General features: G+C 40.0%; 1 protein-coding gene across 1 annotated transcript in view; it reads right to left on the bottom strand.

The window, feature by feature from the left end:
• The window catches only part of TTC39C (tetratricopeptide repeat domain 39C), a 36,787-nt gene extending 19,839 nt beyond the window's left edge, over window positions 1–16,948 (bottom strand). Inside the window, exons 1-4 of the mRNA XM_059489335.1 lie at window positions 16,791–16,948; window positions 6,065–6,113; window positions 4,456–4,584; window positions 3,371–3,485 (exon numbers count right to left, since the gene is read on the bottom strand). Of these exons, the coding sequence (XP_059345318.1) occupies window positions 3,371–3,485; window positions 4,456–4,584; window positions 6,065–6,113; window positions 16,791–16,924 (427 nt within the window). The 5' untranslated portion in view covers window positions 16,925–16,948. The remainder of the gene's footprint in view (window positions 1–3,370; window positions 3,486–4,455; window positions 4,585–6,064; window positions 6,114–16,790) is intronic.
• Between the last annotated feature and the right edge of the window lie 700 nt (window positions 16,949–17,648).

Genomic DNA, 17,648 nt, shown 5'->3' with positions numbered 1-17,648 from the left:
ACAACTTAATGTCTAAAGGATTTTGTAATAGCTACTGCTCCCTCAGAGAGGTCTTGCACAGTGGGCACTACGAAGTTCAGTGTGTACAACCACAGACTTTACAGCAGCACACAACACAGAGGCAGCTTTGGTCAGCGACGTGGAAAGAGAGCTGTCAGAGAGAAAGAAAGCAATCAAAGAACTTCATGCTGGATTTTGCTCCACTACAGGGTGCAGATGAAACAACTGCCTAGCAAACAGAGAGAAGCACAACTCAGAAGAGATTACACCTCCTCTCTTAAACCCAAATTGTGTTAAAACACAGTTGATGGGAAAATACAAAGAGAAGCCTTTTCCTTTGGGTTAGACAGTAAGATTTTCAATATTGTCACTTCCCTGCCCTTTGCATGAACACAGTGCCCTACAATTAACGAAAAGAAAACCCACACAAAAATTACATGGTTTTAAATTATTTTTCAGTTGCCTAACTTCCTCAATTTCAAAAGCAATGTGGGTACTTGAATTTCCCTAGAAATCTGGTCTTGAGTATTCTTGCTTGAGAATGACAGCATTCTCAGTCTGTGATCTTTACAGCAGGGTAAAGAAAGGCCTGACATCAAAAGGGGAAGGTGTTCAATTTGCCTATTTACACAGCAATCATCTTTGTTATAAGCACACCCTCTAATAATGCTAAGTTTTAAACATGAAACAAATGGGGAATATCCTTGCACACATCAGCTGTAAAAACAGACACCAGCATTTTGGCTGTGACAGGGCCCTGAGAGTGAGGAACTGCAGTGACAAAGACTAACTAAAAATATAACAAAAACATGTTTTAAGCAGCAGTGTTCTAAACAGATATAGCCAGATTTGCAAAGATCAGTGTTATAACTAATGCCAGAATTAGACCATAACAGGTGGGGTGTGTCAAAGAAAAGCAAGATGCTATTAATACCAAACAGTTCTATAAAAGCCTTTGATGCCTTTGAGGCCTTTGACAAAACCCCTCCCAAATCATAAAAAAAGCCCAACATTTCTAGAGAAAGTAACATCACAGACTAGACTGCCTCTTTTTGGATTCTTGCTATACGAAGAGGGCAAGAAGTTAGTTTGATAGTCTTAAAAAACTGTACTGAAAAAAAACTGCGAAATTTGAATTCTCAGTTATGACAGAAGGGTTCTGTCAACATGAACTTGGAAGTATTAAAAAAAACAACTATGAATCCTCTCTCTTGAGATGAGTGTTATTAAAGCATTAGAACAAAAAATGAAGCCCCTAATCTCGATTCAGTTGCATTACAAGACCAACATTACTCCAATTCTAAGCAATTAGGTCACTTTTTGGCTGCACGGAGTACCTTAAAAGTTATGTGGTTCACCACAAGATGAATGCTCACACAACTATGCACAGCAGTGTAGCACACAGGTAGTAAGAAAAATCCACATTTTACCTAGCCTACAGATAATGATTCTGCCCAGAGCTAACCAGTGTATTCCAATGCAAGCATGAAATGGAAAAGATGTGGTATGGTGGAAAAAAAAGTAGTTTTACACTTTGCTTCCATTGGTGTGCTGTCATTAACAGTTCCCTAACACAGGATAACTATAATTTATATGATATTGATATACCAATATAAAATAATGTAACAAATTAAAACAAGGAATTTCTGAATTTTTAGATACAAGAGTTAAATCCAGCCAAATCACTGAGTTGATTTCCCAACATGAAAGCAGTCAGACCCATGACAGCCGTGGTAAATACTAAGAGAAGGTAGTTCAGTATTGCCAGGAGAAGCTAATGTCATTTGGTCTGCCAACAACTTTATGATGAAACTATTTCTAATACATCCACGAGGGCGGAAAAGAAAATATAAAATGTGTGAAGCATGTGAGAAACCAACTTGCGTGGCATCATATGCTTCTTGTCAAACTGTTCCAGGAAGAAAAACACAAGGAATTTTTCTCTCATCCACTAATCAGAAATATTTGTCTCCTGAGTGTTTTTTGTGAAACTACACTCATTTCAATCATATGGTAGCTATTTCTGTGCAGAATACTATACAAATAAAGAATGTATATACAGAAAGATAATATACTTTAAAACAGAAAATAATAGATCCAGTAGCTCAGCAATGTCAGTAACTAGCAGTCACTGGGGTAGTAATTAGCTGCTTGGAATTTTAACTAAACACTACAGGTGTATTTTTTGCTCAGCAGAATAACCCAAATATACAGCATGTTCTGCAATTCTCTACTACCCACTTCAGTTCTCTGAGCTGCAGGCAAGAGAGAAAGGGAACAGACACCACCTTCAGTTACAGCATCCAACCCAGTTATGCAGTTGCAGAATACATACTGAAACAAGGGAAAAAAGCTTCAAGAGGGAGGGAAAAAATAACCACCACAAACAAAAAATCAGAATTGCATCAAAAATAGCAAGAAAACTCTTCTGCAGCACAACACGTAAAGTGGACAGAAATATCTCCTGAATTTCTGCTGACAAGAACCAAACAGATTCTTGATGCCATAGCTTGGAATAAAACAAGTCTGCACATCACAGAATGCATTATATCCTTGACTGAAAATTTTAAGTGTTATTTTAAATAATCTGAATGTTATTTCCCCATTTCCTTGCAGCTGATCAGCAGAGCTTGGTCTGTCTGCCATCTCTTGGTCTTCATTGATTTGGTAGAAACCTGAGATATGCTTCCACTTCCTATATGACCTTGACCACAGTTTCTATAAACTTACAGATGAAAGCATGTTTTAAGATTGTGCAAGAGATGCAGGAATGTAAGAAAACATCAGAAACAGCTCTGCAGTTGAAAGGAAGGGTTTGTATCCAACACGACAGGACTACCTGCTTTGGCATGCAAGGACACACTCTGGCGACCAGAGAGTAAGAACAGATTCAGCAGTTCCATGTTCAGCACATTCATTTAAAATTGCTTTCATTGGCACTTTGTCACCTCCCTGAATTGTCATGAACAGAATACATATGGAACATCAGGATTTTCCCAGTGGCCTGGATTTAATAGCCTCTTTTATCTTGCAGGCTACAAAGCACACAGACACTACCCATCTCCATCCAAACTTCCCCAACTCAACACCTCTATGATAACAAGTAAACTTGTCTAAGGAGAACCAATTGAATATAATTATTGGTATGGAAAAAGAAAAAAAGCCCTAATTTGCAGCAACCAATCTCATTTTTCACCACTACCTACACAAAGGCAGAATACATCTTTAAGTGTACCAGTCTTGGAATGTTTCAAATGGAACTGTGCTTACAAAGCAATTATTTTTACTACAAGTCATATGGTTATTTTATGATCAAGTTTTATAAAAAAGACATGCTAAAATATATCTAAACATGAAAGCCACAGCACACCTGATAACTCTTGTTTTACAAATGAGAGCACAGCCAAGTAGACTTGACAGTCTGCTACAATTATTTGCCTCTGTAGACGATCTATCATGGATAGAGTAGATTTCCGTCCATCAACCTGTTTGGAATATACAAACACAAAGGACAGTGAAATATTAATGAAGATAATACACAATACTTGTTTAAATCTGAGAAATTAAAAAATCCAAAATTAACTGCAAGTGGTGGTATTGCTACTAAAGTAACTCAGCATTTTGAAGTTCAAAACTACACTAAAATTTCTCAGACAGATTATCATGCAAAATCCTACCTAATAGAGAAATTTTATACATACACTACCAGTTATTTTCCCCAAGGTTCTACAAATTGTCATAACAGATTTAAATTTTATTTAATTATTACTAAATTCATAAGACATGCAATTAACAGATATTAGACAGGAAGAGAACAGAAAAGGGTGTATGACAAGTGGCAGGGTAAATACAGTGCCTCTTAAGAGCAGAGTTAAGTATGACAGGTTCAACACTTTTTACCTAGCAAACTAAACACTGAAGAGAAATGGCTTCTTTTTCTGCTGTGTCGCACTTGGCAGGCTGCTCACTGGATGCTTCTACACAACTACTTTAACTTGTTCTGAATCTCCATGCTTTATTCTTCCTTCATTATTTAGAATGAAAAATCTAAAAAAGGAAGGAAAATTCCCTAGGAATATGCCTGGCTCACAGCAATCTGCAGCCTCAACATCCCAACTTTTGAACATTACTAGAGCATGGATGAATTAAAGTTAGCCTGAATTAGACAGACAGACTACCAGCTTCCTGAAATTATTTTAGTAGGTTACAAATTTGCATGTTCAGGAAACAATTACTAGCATCAACAAAACCTGACACTTAGAAGACACTTCACTCACCTGAGACTAAGTATTTTAGAATAATTAGGAAATAGAAGTAAAATATTTGACTGAATTTCCAAATTTATTAATAATCTCAATGGCTCTTCACATAACAAAAATCATCTTTTCAATATACAAATAGGACAGAAAGGAAGTTTCCAGAAAAATTTATTCAATACACAAACTATGTTCTTACATTCTTTTTAATTTTATTCTTGATTGTTTCTATAACTCCAGCTTCTTCACTTTCACAAAGTTTCTCTGTAGCCTTTAAGTCATCACATGCCAGTTGCATTTTCTCCTCTTCAAATGTCATCATGGCATTCTATTAAAAAACAACCATATTTGAATGATAAAAACCACAAATACTTTTACTTCTACAAAAACTCTAGGATAGTAAAAAATTTCATAAAAACCAGACAATAAAACTTTTTAACCTGAAGTAGTAATACACATACATCAGTGCAAACACTTCTAACACATAAACATCACACTAGAAAGTTGAGATCTTTACCAAGATTTCAAGACAATGAACTCAGAACACACTAAGGGAAAACCTCTATCTTAGACCTTTATATACAGTCAAACTGAGTGCACCACCAGATTACTTTAAGCCGAAGAAAAACTCCTATACATTCATTTTTGATTTTTGTTATGCAAGGCATGGTTTGCATCTCTGCAAGTATCTGTTTTTATTCATTCATATAAAAAACAGGCCTTCAAAGTCAGTAACAACAAGCAGCTATTAAATTCTTCAAAATAATAGCCACAGTCCCTCCACAGGCAAGAAGAAAAAGAAACCACATCTCACTCCAACTACTGCTGAATCAACTGAAAAAAATTTCAGGACAAGTAACTTCTTTTCTTGGAGCTTATTAAACAAAAGCTCTGAATGACACAGGCACACCAAGTGCTGCTTCTATATTTAGAACAGCAGCTAAGCAAGATACTTTCAAGATCCTCTGATGCTGCACTGGTTCAGCACATTAATTCAGATAAGCAAGCCTGAGAGATTCTCTCTTTCCCCTCTCCTCCACACCAACTTAATAGGAAGCATATGCCCCAGGAGGTTTCCTAACCAGTGTATTTTTCCATATTGCACACTAGAGAGAATTCATATTTATTTCATTCACATATCATGTATTTCCGGCATATTATAGTAAATTCTGTCTGTCAAAAGAGTATTACCATAGATAATTTCTGGTGAGATCTAAGATGAAGCAGCAAAGACAGTCTAAAAAACAAGATCCAAACACTTTCTAATACACCTGCTCAGTTTTTATACATGGCATTATAATTCCTAGTAAGTTATATAAAAAAAAATTTAACAAACTTAACTTGTTCATTATGACTTTTCAGTAAATCAATATTCTCAGTTCTCATCTATCCAAAATGGAAGCAATGTGAATGGATTGAATTAACAACTTTCACCCAGAAGTACAGATGGAGAAATCTTCAATAGCAAAAGTTACCAGAAAAACAGGCATTCATGAGTTTTATTTTAATCAAATAAATAAATAACTCCACTGCTCACTTAAGAGAACTTTTTATTACGGCTCTGTTAATGGAACACATAAATATTTAATACATTTAAGCTGAATAGCAGAACCTTTACTTTCTATTTAAACCACATGGGTAAACAAGCTTTACACAGCATAATGCCTCATTCTCCAGCTATGTTTAATCTATAAATTTGGAAAAAATAGTCTCAAAAAAAGAAAAAAAATTAGAGTATTATGAACACATGCAAGCACATACACTCAGGAACCCCAAGAGATGTATACTCTCTGCTCTCATCTACTCACCAAAAAACTTACAAAACTGGCTCCAAAACTCATTAACGGGCTATGGTTTCTGTAAAGAAAACAAAAAATAGTTACTATATTTGTACATATTTCCTGTAATAAAGATCCATATTGAATTCCTTGGGTTTAGCTTGCATGTTTGTAAATAAGTCTTGATGGGTATTTTGTGTCAACTTACAAAGATATCTGTAAAACATAATGGAAACAGAAAACCAAAAGCTTCATATATTTTACTATACTGAACATATCTTATAAAAATAACTTTTCGGTATTACAATGGAGCATATTTTAATTACATATTTAAGAGAAACCACTGCCATCAAAATACATTCAGTTCAGGTCAAAAGAAAAAGCTACAAAAAATTAAAAATCTGCCAATTCTACTCTCCTCTTGTGATTCACCACTACGATTTTGTCCTAGAAGACAAATGTTAACTGGTTCTATTAAGAGAGTCCCATTTCCAACTGTTTCTATGAATTTAAGTTAATCTACCCACTAAAAAAATGCATCTACTACATAATGAAGTTGTTGTAATACAAGGTTCTTAAAATGCTTACAGTTTTGTAGCTGCTTTGTTTCAAGCTCAGAATACATATTTTTCTACCCTATGTGGATCAGCTTTAACATGCTTCAACCTATTCTGTTCACAGGCCTATTCCCAAGGGTGAAATCACAGCTAGATCAAAAAATTCAGGCAACCAAAACCCTGGTCATAAATCAGACAGGTTTCATGAGGCTACAGTAATGCCACACAGAAGGCACTTAAAAAATAAAATTAAAACATCATGACCTCAGTGGTACCAGTGATTCACATTGTTCAGTGGTGGGCTGCCAGGTTATACAAAAACACAGACTTCAAGGATTTACGAAGTATAATTTGGGCTACAGAAACATATACTGCTACAGTAAAGCACCCAATTTTTTTCAACTTTATTCTACAAGCATTATATTAAAGCATAGTTTTAAAATAGCAGAGGTACTTGAAAAACAAGAAGAAGTATATTGCTAAAACACAAATTTCCAGCAGTGAACACACATTATACAATACAAGAGTAGTTTGGCTGTTTGTTTGGTGTTTTGTTTTTTTTAAAAAAGCAGTCAGCAATGTTTCCCCCACACACACCTTTTCTCACTTTTGACTTAGCATAAATATCTAAAAGCAAGACCATGAACAAGAATAATGAGAAAGAAAAACAGGGAAGACAAAGCATGTTGTAACAGGAAAAACCTTCCCTTTTTATACACACTGCTCAATTCTGTATATACACCTAAATGCAAGATCAATACAACTTGACACATTTTCCAATTATTTTTTCCAAAGGAAAAATAGGTTGAGTACTTCCCCCTTTGATAGCAGGCAACAAAGAACAGCTGCCAGCAAATGTCTCTGCTTCTCAGTACCTGGGCTGTGCTCTCCCAGCAGCTGTGTTCCACAGGGCAGCAGCAATCAGCCACACCAAGTGCACTTGCTGCAGCTGGCACTTCCAGCATGAACTCCTGCTCCAGGGGGCACATGGCTCCCCCATAACCCCTTTCTCAGCTCATGAGGTATGTGGGACCATCCAGCAGCCAGTCCTACCACCATACTCCCAGCACAACCTTCACCACGCATTCCAAGGTCACACCTGCATTGTCAACACCCAACCGATCTAAAACTGCAGAACAGACCAGCACAACACCACACAGATCATTTTCATGTATGTAAGTACAAAGCTGCATTTACGTCACATTTTAAAGAAGCTCAGAAATAAAGTAAATGTTTCATTTTTGTGTTTCCTCAGACCCACTTACACAGAACACAAGCAGTTCTGGGGGATTAAAAAACATTCATGTTAAAAACTGCAACAGTTAACTACAGTGGAGAGCCAACTGTTCTTTAAAGCGTGCAAAATATACTGAAGCAATGAAAATTTGCCCAAGTATTCCAATGTATATTTGTCTGAGTACAGCTGAGTTTTTTCCCCAAGTACATACTTATCTTTTTCATCTGACCTTTCAAAACTACTTCCACACTTGCACTCTTGACACTCACTGCTGCTTCTATTCCCAATTCATCCCCCATGATCAAAGATGAAACAACAAAAAAATCAAGAGCCACTTTATTATTCCATTCTGAAATTATCAGTAGCTATAATACATGAGGTAAATGTCACAGATCAGTTCTTTTTAACTTTCACTCACTCAGTCTATAAAAAGCATTGCCATTACAGCACATATGGGCTGCAGCACAAAAGGACCCTGAAGCAAGGGAACACGATGCATAATATTATCCTGTGTCTGGAGATGGTTCTGTTGAGACCATGGAGTCTGGCAATCAAAACATCAAAACTTTACTGTAGGAGTCCCCCACACAGAGTTTGTGTCATCACTAAGGAAAATAAGGAACACTTCTAGCACATTCCTACATAGTCACTGGGTAGAAACTATAATTGCAGCTTTATGGAAGATCATTTAGTAAGGTAATTTCAGTGTTTAAAATACAATTTTAAATAATAACCATGTTATGTGCTCAGTCTTTGTAAGTATTATGTTGACTGATAAACTCTTCAAGGTTTAGGTTATCTTTTCCTTGAAGGCTAGGAAAAGTTTCAAATGGCACAGTACTGTCCCAGTAAAAACAGGTGTGACTAATGATGACAGTAGGTTTCTGGGAAAAACACAATCCCACAGAAAGCTCAAGCTCCTTGTAAGTGACCTTCAGCTTCAGACATGAAGTTTCATCCTATCTGACAGACAACTCTGAAGTTGTCAAGAAACAAAAAAATGAGGCAGCACTTGAGAAGATATTAACAGCAAACCAAGGGTTGCATCAATGCTGACAGGAGCCGTGGAACAGAATACAAATTAACACTGGGACACTGCACTACCCAAGCTGTCCTCATGACTTTGAAAGCAAAAACCTCCATTAAGTAAAGAAAAATCTCAAGACTTTTAATTAGTTCAAAGATGAAAGGAAAAAAAAAATCAGTCTCCAGACATATTTTGTAAAACACAGTTTGCACTTCACCTGGGAAACTAGGACTCAGAAGGTATCTTTCTTATAAGAAACTATGTTATTAACACCAGTACTGCAAGATGCCACAGTAAAAGGTCCTACATATCAATGAAGTTGGCATCTGTAACCAAACTTAAATCAAAAACTTAAGAGCACTGAAGTAGAACTTTCTTCCAGACATATAAACTAGCACTACACAAGACACTGCTTCTCCCAAAAAACCCTGACTGATTTGCCTCATTTCATAGCATACATTTAAGGTATTAACTCACTTTCAGAAGAAAGGTGTCCATTATGCCCCATTTTCACACATGATGATAACATTCAGGGGTTTTAAGCTTTGGTTTAAGAATGCTGAGATAATACAGCCCAGTTTCACAATTAAAAAACACATCAGAACTGAAGCACATACAAACAAATAAAAAAAATCAATTACTTCTCAGTATTTTCTTTTTTTTTTTCCTACAGCTATTTCCAAGACAGTATTTCACTTCTCCACATCAGCTTCTAAAGCTACTACAGTCTAGCTCAGGTTTAAATTTAGAGTAATGTAATTAACTTGCCAACACTTCCTCAGTGTTTTTCTAGTCATTGCTACTTTAACCACAGTCCATCAAGAATTCCAGCCATCATGCTGAGAGTGATGCTCAGGTTGAAACAAAACTAATTAATTCTGTCCACAAAGTGAAAGAATAAAGCAAAATGGCATAATTCATCTAAGTTCACAGATAAATATAGAAGCAGGAACTGAATATTTTAAAACAAGGCATAAAATATGTAAATAGAAAGGCAAGGAATTCACTGCAACAACATTCAAACCCTTTGGTCATTATTCCATCACAGATTATTTTAAAATGTGTTCTAGAAATTGTTTGTGAGACTACAAACATGACAGAGCCATGTATGTACACCTCTCATCCAATACTGGTCAATGAAATACCCATGGTAATAAAAGTGTCATGGAAGCATTACAGCATTATATCACATTGAGAACTGCAAATATCAGATCTAGGTTTAGTTTACATTTCATAATCAGCCCATATTTGTTTTGTTAAATGAATCCTCAGCATACATTTCTATTTTTACTAGGCATACACAACCAGAAGAGACATTCAGGAACATAAAAACAATTCTGTGGCCCTGCTCTATCCAGTTTTTATCCGATTTGTTTTGTCCTCCTGCAAATTAACAAGAGATTGTTTTGCTCTAACTTCAGGCTGTGAACTTTAGACACACAACATCAAAACACTGGAGATTAGGAGAAGAATTTTCAATTGTATGTTTAATTTGAAACTAGTTACAAAGGTAAGAGACAAGCTAGTTACATCAGCAGATTTGTACTAGCTCTCCACTTGCACTCTCTAAATCTGTCAGAATCGGGTACTTAAGCAAAACCTTTTTTTCCCAACCTGACCAAAATCACTTTCCACAACCAACTACAGCAGCTTAACTGACATCATGTAACTTTAATACCTTGAAAATCCTGAAGTAGATTAAAACAAAAATGTTTTATCCTATCACAACAGCCTGAAATATTTTACCAGAAGCAGCAGATCAATGAGTGGGTGCACTAACATGAGTAAAAAGTCTTTAAAGCATTTGCATCTTTCACAGAATTAATTTAGTAAGATCTGCTTACTATCACACCTCTTCTGCCATCTCCAAACCTGACTTCTAACCTCTGAGTTATAAACCCAGATTTTACTTTAGTTTTCTGTCATCTTCCCTTGGACTTCTAGCCACCAGATACTGTTCCATATGACAAATAGATCTCTCAGCCTCCCTCTACCCTTTCTACCACTTCCTCTGGCAACACCCCCTCTGTCTCTGTCAAGAAGTCCACAAAAGTGATCATCTCTGCATACCCAGATCCTGGAAGATTTAAACTGCAGAATACTTAAAATACTTCTAATCTATCCAAATAGCCAGAAAAGTGACGCTGGTTTGATGTGCATCGTTATTACTATTACTCTGCCTGGCACTGAGCAATGAAATCTCGCCTCACTGGGGTACACATTTAGAATATTGCTACTAAAAATCACTTCCCTTACAAACAACTCCCTTCTCTACACATCCATCTAGCAGCTGCTCCTCTGCCCATGGCTGCAACAAACAGAAGCACACAGGGTCGCTGGCAGGGCACTCACGATTTATTCTCACACTGCCAATCCAGATGTTATCACCCTGTGCCCAACCAAGTGACGTCAGCTCCCGCTCTGCTGGCCTTATCTTTAGAGAGGCTGCTGCAGCATCTACTAAATCACTTCGGGTTTGCTCTTAAGGTTCCTTCCCTGAGGTATATAAGCAAGAATTTCAGCAGTGGTTAGACAGCCCATACATGGGTCATAATCCACCTACTGATCAATGCTGGCTTAATGTTACCTTGCCTCAACTTGCATTTGGATCAAAAGTATTTTGGGCCACAGGGCATTTTAAGTTGGTAATATGAGGTTCAAATGCCTATTAATAATGGACCTCTGGTCCATTACTAACTTTGTGTGCCTGTTAATACACATGATGTAGCATGTTACCTTTAAATTAATTTCAGGGTTTTTAAGCAACCATAGTAAGCTTTTTCCCATTTGCACCAGCTTCCAGTTCTGCATGCTCTGCTTTACCCTGGCAGGCTGAACATCATGTCTTTCTATACTAGCCCCATTCTTTAAATCTTTACACATTTTGTGTTATAATCACATTTCTCCATATAATATTCAATTTCTTCTGTGGATATGACCTTACTGTATACACTTTACTTGTCATTTTGTACCATTTATCTTTCCATTAGGAAATTTTTCCAGCCTTCTCAGGTGTTAAAATCATTCATGCAGAGTCAAATGTCTCTTGGGTAGGAGACAGAAGATTGTTGGATTTCTTGTGAGATAATAGCCCTGAGCTTATGATTGGTCCTGGCAGCCAGGAGGGTCAACCATGTGTCCTGGGGTGCATCAGACACAGAGTTTGTCATCCAGTCAAAGGATACAATTGTCTGCTCTGCACTAGGGCAGCCTCAGCTCAGGTTCTGTGCCATTTTAGGCACCACAATGTAAGAAAGGCACAAAGCCATCAGAGAGCATCCAAAGGAGGGCCACAAAGGTGGTGGCAAAGGGCACTGAGGGCAAGTCATAAGAGTGGCTGAGGTCACTTGGCTTCTGCAGACCGGAGGAGACAGAGAGGAGACCTCACTGCAGCCTACAACTTGAGGGGAAGAGGAGAGGCCCACATTGATCTCTTCTCACTCAGGACTCAAGGGAATGGCACAAAGCTGCATATGGGGAAGTTTAGGTTAGGTATAGGAAAAGATTTTTCACCCAGAGGGTGCTTGAGCCCTGGAACAGGCTCCTCGGGGAAGTGGTCGCAGCACCAAGCCTGACAGAGTTCAAAAAGAGTTTTGGACAATGATCACAGGCACATAGGGTGATTCTTGGAACTGTCTTGTGCAGGGCACAGTTCAATAAATTGATCCTGATGAGTCCCTTCTAACTCAGGATACTCTATGATTTGACAATTTACGTTGTGAGTCAACATTCAGTGAAAAAACTCCTGGCTTTATTTAACACTGTCTTCTCTTAGCTGGAGGAAGTTTTAAAATCATTTTTGAATTTCAAATGCTCTTAAGAAGTGAAGAATCAGTAAAAAAATAACTTCTTTTGACAGTTTCTTTCCTTCTTATATGTTTAGAAATCCACAAAGCTACAAGGGGAAAAAGAATATTCCAGTTCAGCATTCCTTCTAGTGTCAGGGTGGTTCACCAAACCATCCTGATGCTTGAGGGCTCCATCTTCACTGCCTATGTCCTTGGTTAACCTCCATACCTCTTGCAGCTTCCACAGACACTCAAAAGTTTAAACTGATGAGAACTAGGACAGAGTCAGCACTGTTCAAGCTGAATACAAAGACTGATATCTGACAGTTTCAAATATGAGTTAGCACTGAGGGAACCTAGTATGGCTACAAGCACTAAGAACAGTGGTGCTGTCTAGTAAAGATCTACAAAAATACCACATCCACTGGTATTTGATTCGTGATCAGAATGTCATCACCACCACCAGGTAAAAGATCTGGACTTCTAAAAAAAAATAAACTTGTGAAAAAGCATATGCAGATATACATGCTACATGTAGATGATTTTTCAAACCCTACTGTCTTCCCTCAAGTATAATTTAAAACAACAGTACTCCCAAACCACACCTGACAAATCATTAAGTGCTTCAGTGTGATAGTCAATGAAGTTCCAACTACATGTTGTATCTGGCACACAACTGAATATTCATCTTCTTCAGATCCTCTGTAGACATGTACCTGAGCTGTAACCACAGAAGACAAAACATCACTCTCCATGTCCAATACAGAAATCATGATTCTGTGGCACATAACTTCAAAGTGCCACCACTCTTAATAGACAAGATTTTACTGGTGTGAATACGTGTATGAAACAGCTGCAATTCCAAGCCTGGTTTCCTCAAGGACTGCATAATGACCAGCTTTCAAATATAACTGACTTTAGGCTCAGCAGTCAGCTTTCTTTTGACAGTTTCCCTCTTATATGCTTAGAAATCCTCAAAGCTACAAGAGGAAAAAGAACACTCTGGTTCAATACTCAATACTATCTGGAAGAAGCAAAAATGCACAAGAGCAAAGAAAAATACATGCTGCATGTTCTAGAGACCAGGTTGCCTATTGTCCCATAAAGACAGAAGCATTAATTTGAATTCTTCACAAGATCTTTCAGGAGGCAATTGAATTTAAAATTGAAGTAACAAAAAGAATCAAAACCAGCAGTTTCTAAGAAATGGTTTTAGGTAGTTTAAAGTGAGGTGGCTACTGAAATGGAAGTTTTGCTGAGTATCTCCATTCTTCACTTCTACAATTCGTTAACAACTGTTAAGCTTCTGAAACAGAGCTAAATTACCTGCACAGGCAGTAGTTTAGAATTAACACTTTCTACCAGAAAGGTCACTTGAAATACAGACAACACACACTGATATCAAGTTAAAAAAGCTGCATGCCATCAGACATCTTTGACCTCTAGCACCATTAACTACAAACACTGATATTACATTATGGAGAGCTTCTAAACCCTCCCCATTGGGCTTACCAGTCCCATTTAGGATGAACCCATCCTACTGCATGATTCCAAGCACACACCTACAAAAATACACTCATTAAGAGTGCATGCAAGCAAACATATATTAAGCACTGCTTAAGTCCTTGCAAAAAAGAACACATTCAAGACAAGCACAGAACCAAAAACTCTTGGGAAAAACAAGTGGCCCTCACTGCAAATGTCTCCAGAATTCAGGTTTATAGGAAGTTGAGCTTGATTTGCTGCATCCTCTCTCCAATTCAATAAGAGTTTATTAGTTCACAGCAAGAGGAAACCTGCTACAAATTTTGGGACTAAGAACAAAGTTTTTGAATTACTCTAAAAATCTCCAGCCCAAGAGAGCAATTATCAATTTATGAACCATGAACTATCAATCTTATTAAGGGACTCATATCTACTCCTTGCAGGGGGTGTTTAAAAGCCACAATCAGAAAGTACACTGAACTCAAGAGGCATTTCTTGATAAAATCAAACAAAGAAAAGCCTGCACCTGGCAAAAAAGATTGGCAGATTTCTTCACTTAGGATATCTTTAGTAATAAAACCTTCTAGACAACCAAGAGAAGTTTGCAGAAGAAATCATTATTCACCCTGTCAAGGGAGGATTAAACTGCATTTTGAGAACAGGAATCTTAACAATTTTACTCCCTAGTACTACTTTTAAAGTGTAAGAAGCATCACATACTTAGACTTCCTAGACTACCTTCCAGATTCACACTACTGAGAGAAAGCAATTGGCAGAGCACAAGCAAAAGTGGAGGAGAGGAAACCACACTGAGTATTCCTTAACTGGCACCTTAAAAAAATTACACAATACAAAAGCATGCAACCAAAACCAACAGGTTCCTTAGATACACAGAACAACTGAGAGCTTCAAAAGAAAGAAATACTTAAGAAGTAGCTCATAGGGTGCAACTTCACATGACGTAGACATGGCAATTACAGACAGGGTTTAGTGGTGGTCTCGGCAGTGCTGGGTTAAGAGGTGGACTTCATGCTCATGGCATGTGAGGAATGCAGAATTGGACCTTGCTTGTCACCTGCAAAATTCCAGTTAGTTCTACACAACAGTACTTTGTGTAACATAGCAGCATATACTGGAGACAAAAATGACATGTTTAATATTATTAACCTGTTGCAGGTACACAATTAAGTGTTGCCCCGTTGTTGCTGCTATTAAGTGAAATATTAACATGTCTCAATCCCTGCACTCCACTTCCAACCATCCTTTCTGTAAACAAGATTTAAATACATAAGTACATCATCACTATGAAGTTCTATTTTAAGTCAACCAAAGTCTTTTTTAATCATACAGACAACAGCATAGTGCATATTAATTATTTAGAACGTATGCGCAATTACAGCAGCCCAAGCTCGAGTGGAAGACATCAGCCCTAAGAAAAGAAGCAAGGACAGGTAGGGGCAACCTTTTCCTTAAGCCTGACTTACACAGCTGCACTAATGCCACTCCTGCCAGATGCCTACTTAACGCAGAAACGTAGACATGATGTGTGTGGGGATTATGAACATAATCTTACAGCCCAAAGATAATCACAGCAGCACTCACAGACCTTTTGTTGCTATCTACTTTGCACGCTGAAGACCGCATCAGACCGCACACGAGCACCAGAGCGAAAACCCCCCAGGACACATCTCCAGCCACACGTGTGTGTTTACACATACACGACAGCCAAATGCAGACAGTGCTACCGAGGGACCCCTGCTCAGCCCTTCTCCACCCTCCAACAAGGTACCAGACACCCCCCACCACAGCACATATCACCCCCAAGCCCTTGCGGCCAAGAAGGCCAACAGAACCCTGGGATGCATTAGGCAGAGCAGTGCCAGAGATTAAAGGATGTGATCCCGCCCCTCTACTCAGCCCTGATAAAGTCAAGGCACATCTGAAGTGCCCTGTTCCAGCTCTCTGAGTACAAAGGAGCTATGGAGCTCCTAAAGCGGGTCCAGTAGAAGGCAACGAGGATGACTGGGGGACTGGAACAGCTCCCTTAGGAGGAAAGGCTGAGGGAGTTGTGCCTCTTCAGCCTTGAGAAGAGATGACTGAGAGAGAACCCCGTCAATGTGTATAAATATCCAAAGGGTGTTAAGAGGATGGAGCCAGGCTTTCCTCGGTGGTTCTAAGCAGTAGGACAAGAGGCAATGGGCAGAAACTGATGCACAGGAAGTTCCACCTGAACACGAAGAGGAGCTTCTTTACTGTGTGGGTGGGTGACCCTGCATAGGAACAGACTGCTCAGAGAGCTTGTCGAGCCTCCCTCATTGGAGATATTCAAGAACGATCTGGGGACAATCTTGTGCCATGTGCTGTAGGATGACCCTGCTTGAGCTGGGTGGTTGGACCCACTGCGGCCCCTTCCCACCTGACCCACTCTGTAATTCAGTGCAACACTCGTGTCCCTTCCCCATGAGAGCGCTGACCGAGGCAGTAACCGGCAGCACGACCCTTCCCGCTCTGAGGGGCCGAGCAGGGCGAGGCTGCCCGCTCCGGGGCTCCCTGCGCGCCCCTCGGCCCCGCCGCCCGCTCACCGCCCGCCCGCGGGGGCGGAGGGGCCGCGCCGCGGCAAGGGGCCCGGGGAACGGGCGGCCGAGGGGCGGCCGGGACTGACCTGTATTTCTTGAAGAGCTGGTCGGACTCGCGGAAGCCGTTGTTCAGCAGCATGTTGATGCCGGCCAGCGCCAGCTCCGAATCCTCGATGGGCAACGGCGCTTCCCCGTCCTCCCGCTGCTCCGAGCCGGCCATGACGATGAGGAGGCAGCGGGACCAGCCGACTCTCCCCTACCTGACTACCTACGTACCTACCGACGTACCCAAGTGCCTACCCGCCCGCCCGTTCCCGGGCAGTCCGGTGCCGCCTCGGCGTGCCTGTGGGACGAGCCGGGAGCGCCCGGTGCTCGCGGAGGCGCGAACTCGGCGGTGCCGCTGCCGCAGCCGCTCCGCACCCGCAACCGCGCCGAAAGCGGTGGAGCCTGCCCCGCGCCCCAGCGCGCAGGCGCCGCCACGAGGCCGCGCAGGCGCGGGACCGGCGCCGGGCGAGGGGCCGGGGGCGCAGCGGCCGCGGGGCGGCTCCTCCTGTGGCGGGGCTGCGTTGACGGCCCTGCCCGCGGAGCCTTCAGCCGCATTTCGCGGAATCACAGCCTGAGTTGGTTTGGGAGGGATCCACCCACGGGGGTCTTCGAGTTCAATTCCCGTCCCTGCATAGATACCCCAGAAATCTCGCTATGTGCTTGAGGGCATTGTCCAAAGGCTTCTTGAACTCTGGCAGGCTTGGTGACCGCTTCCCTGGAGAGCCTGTTCCAATACTCGAACACCCTCTGGGTGAAGAACCTTTGCACAAAATCACAGAATGAACCAGGTGAGAAAAGACCTTTGAGATCATCAAGTCCAACCTATGACCCAACACCTCCTCATTAACTAAACCATAGCACTGTGTCCAGTCTTTTTTCAAACAAATCCAAGGACGGTG

Source organism: Ammospiza nelsoni, chromosome 1, assembly GCF_027579445.1.
Source record: "Ammospiza nelsoni isolate bAmmNel1 chromosome 1, bAmmNel1.pri, whole genome shotgun sequence".
Taxonomy (NCBI): domain Eukaryota; kingdom Metazoa; phylum Chordata; class Aves; order Passeriformes; family Passerellidae; genus Ammospiza; species Ammospiza nelsoni.
The sequence above is the reverse complement of the archived record's forward strand: the minus strand, read 5'-3'. Positions and strand labels throughout refer to the sequence as shown.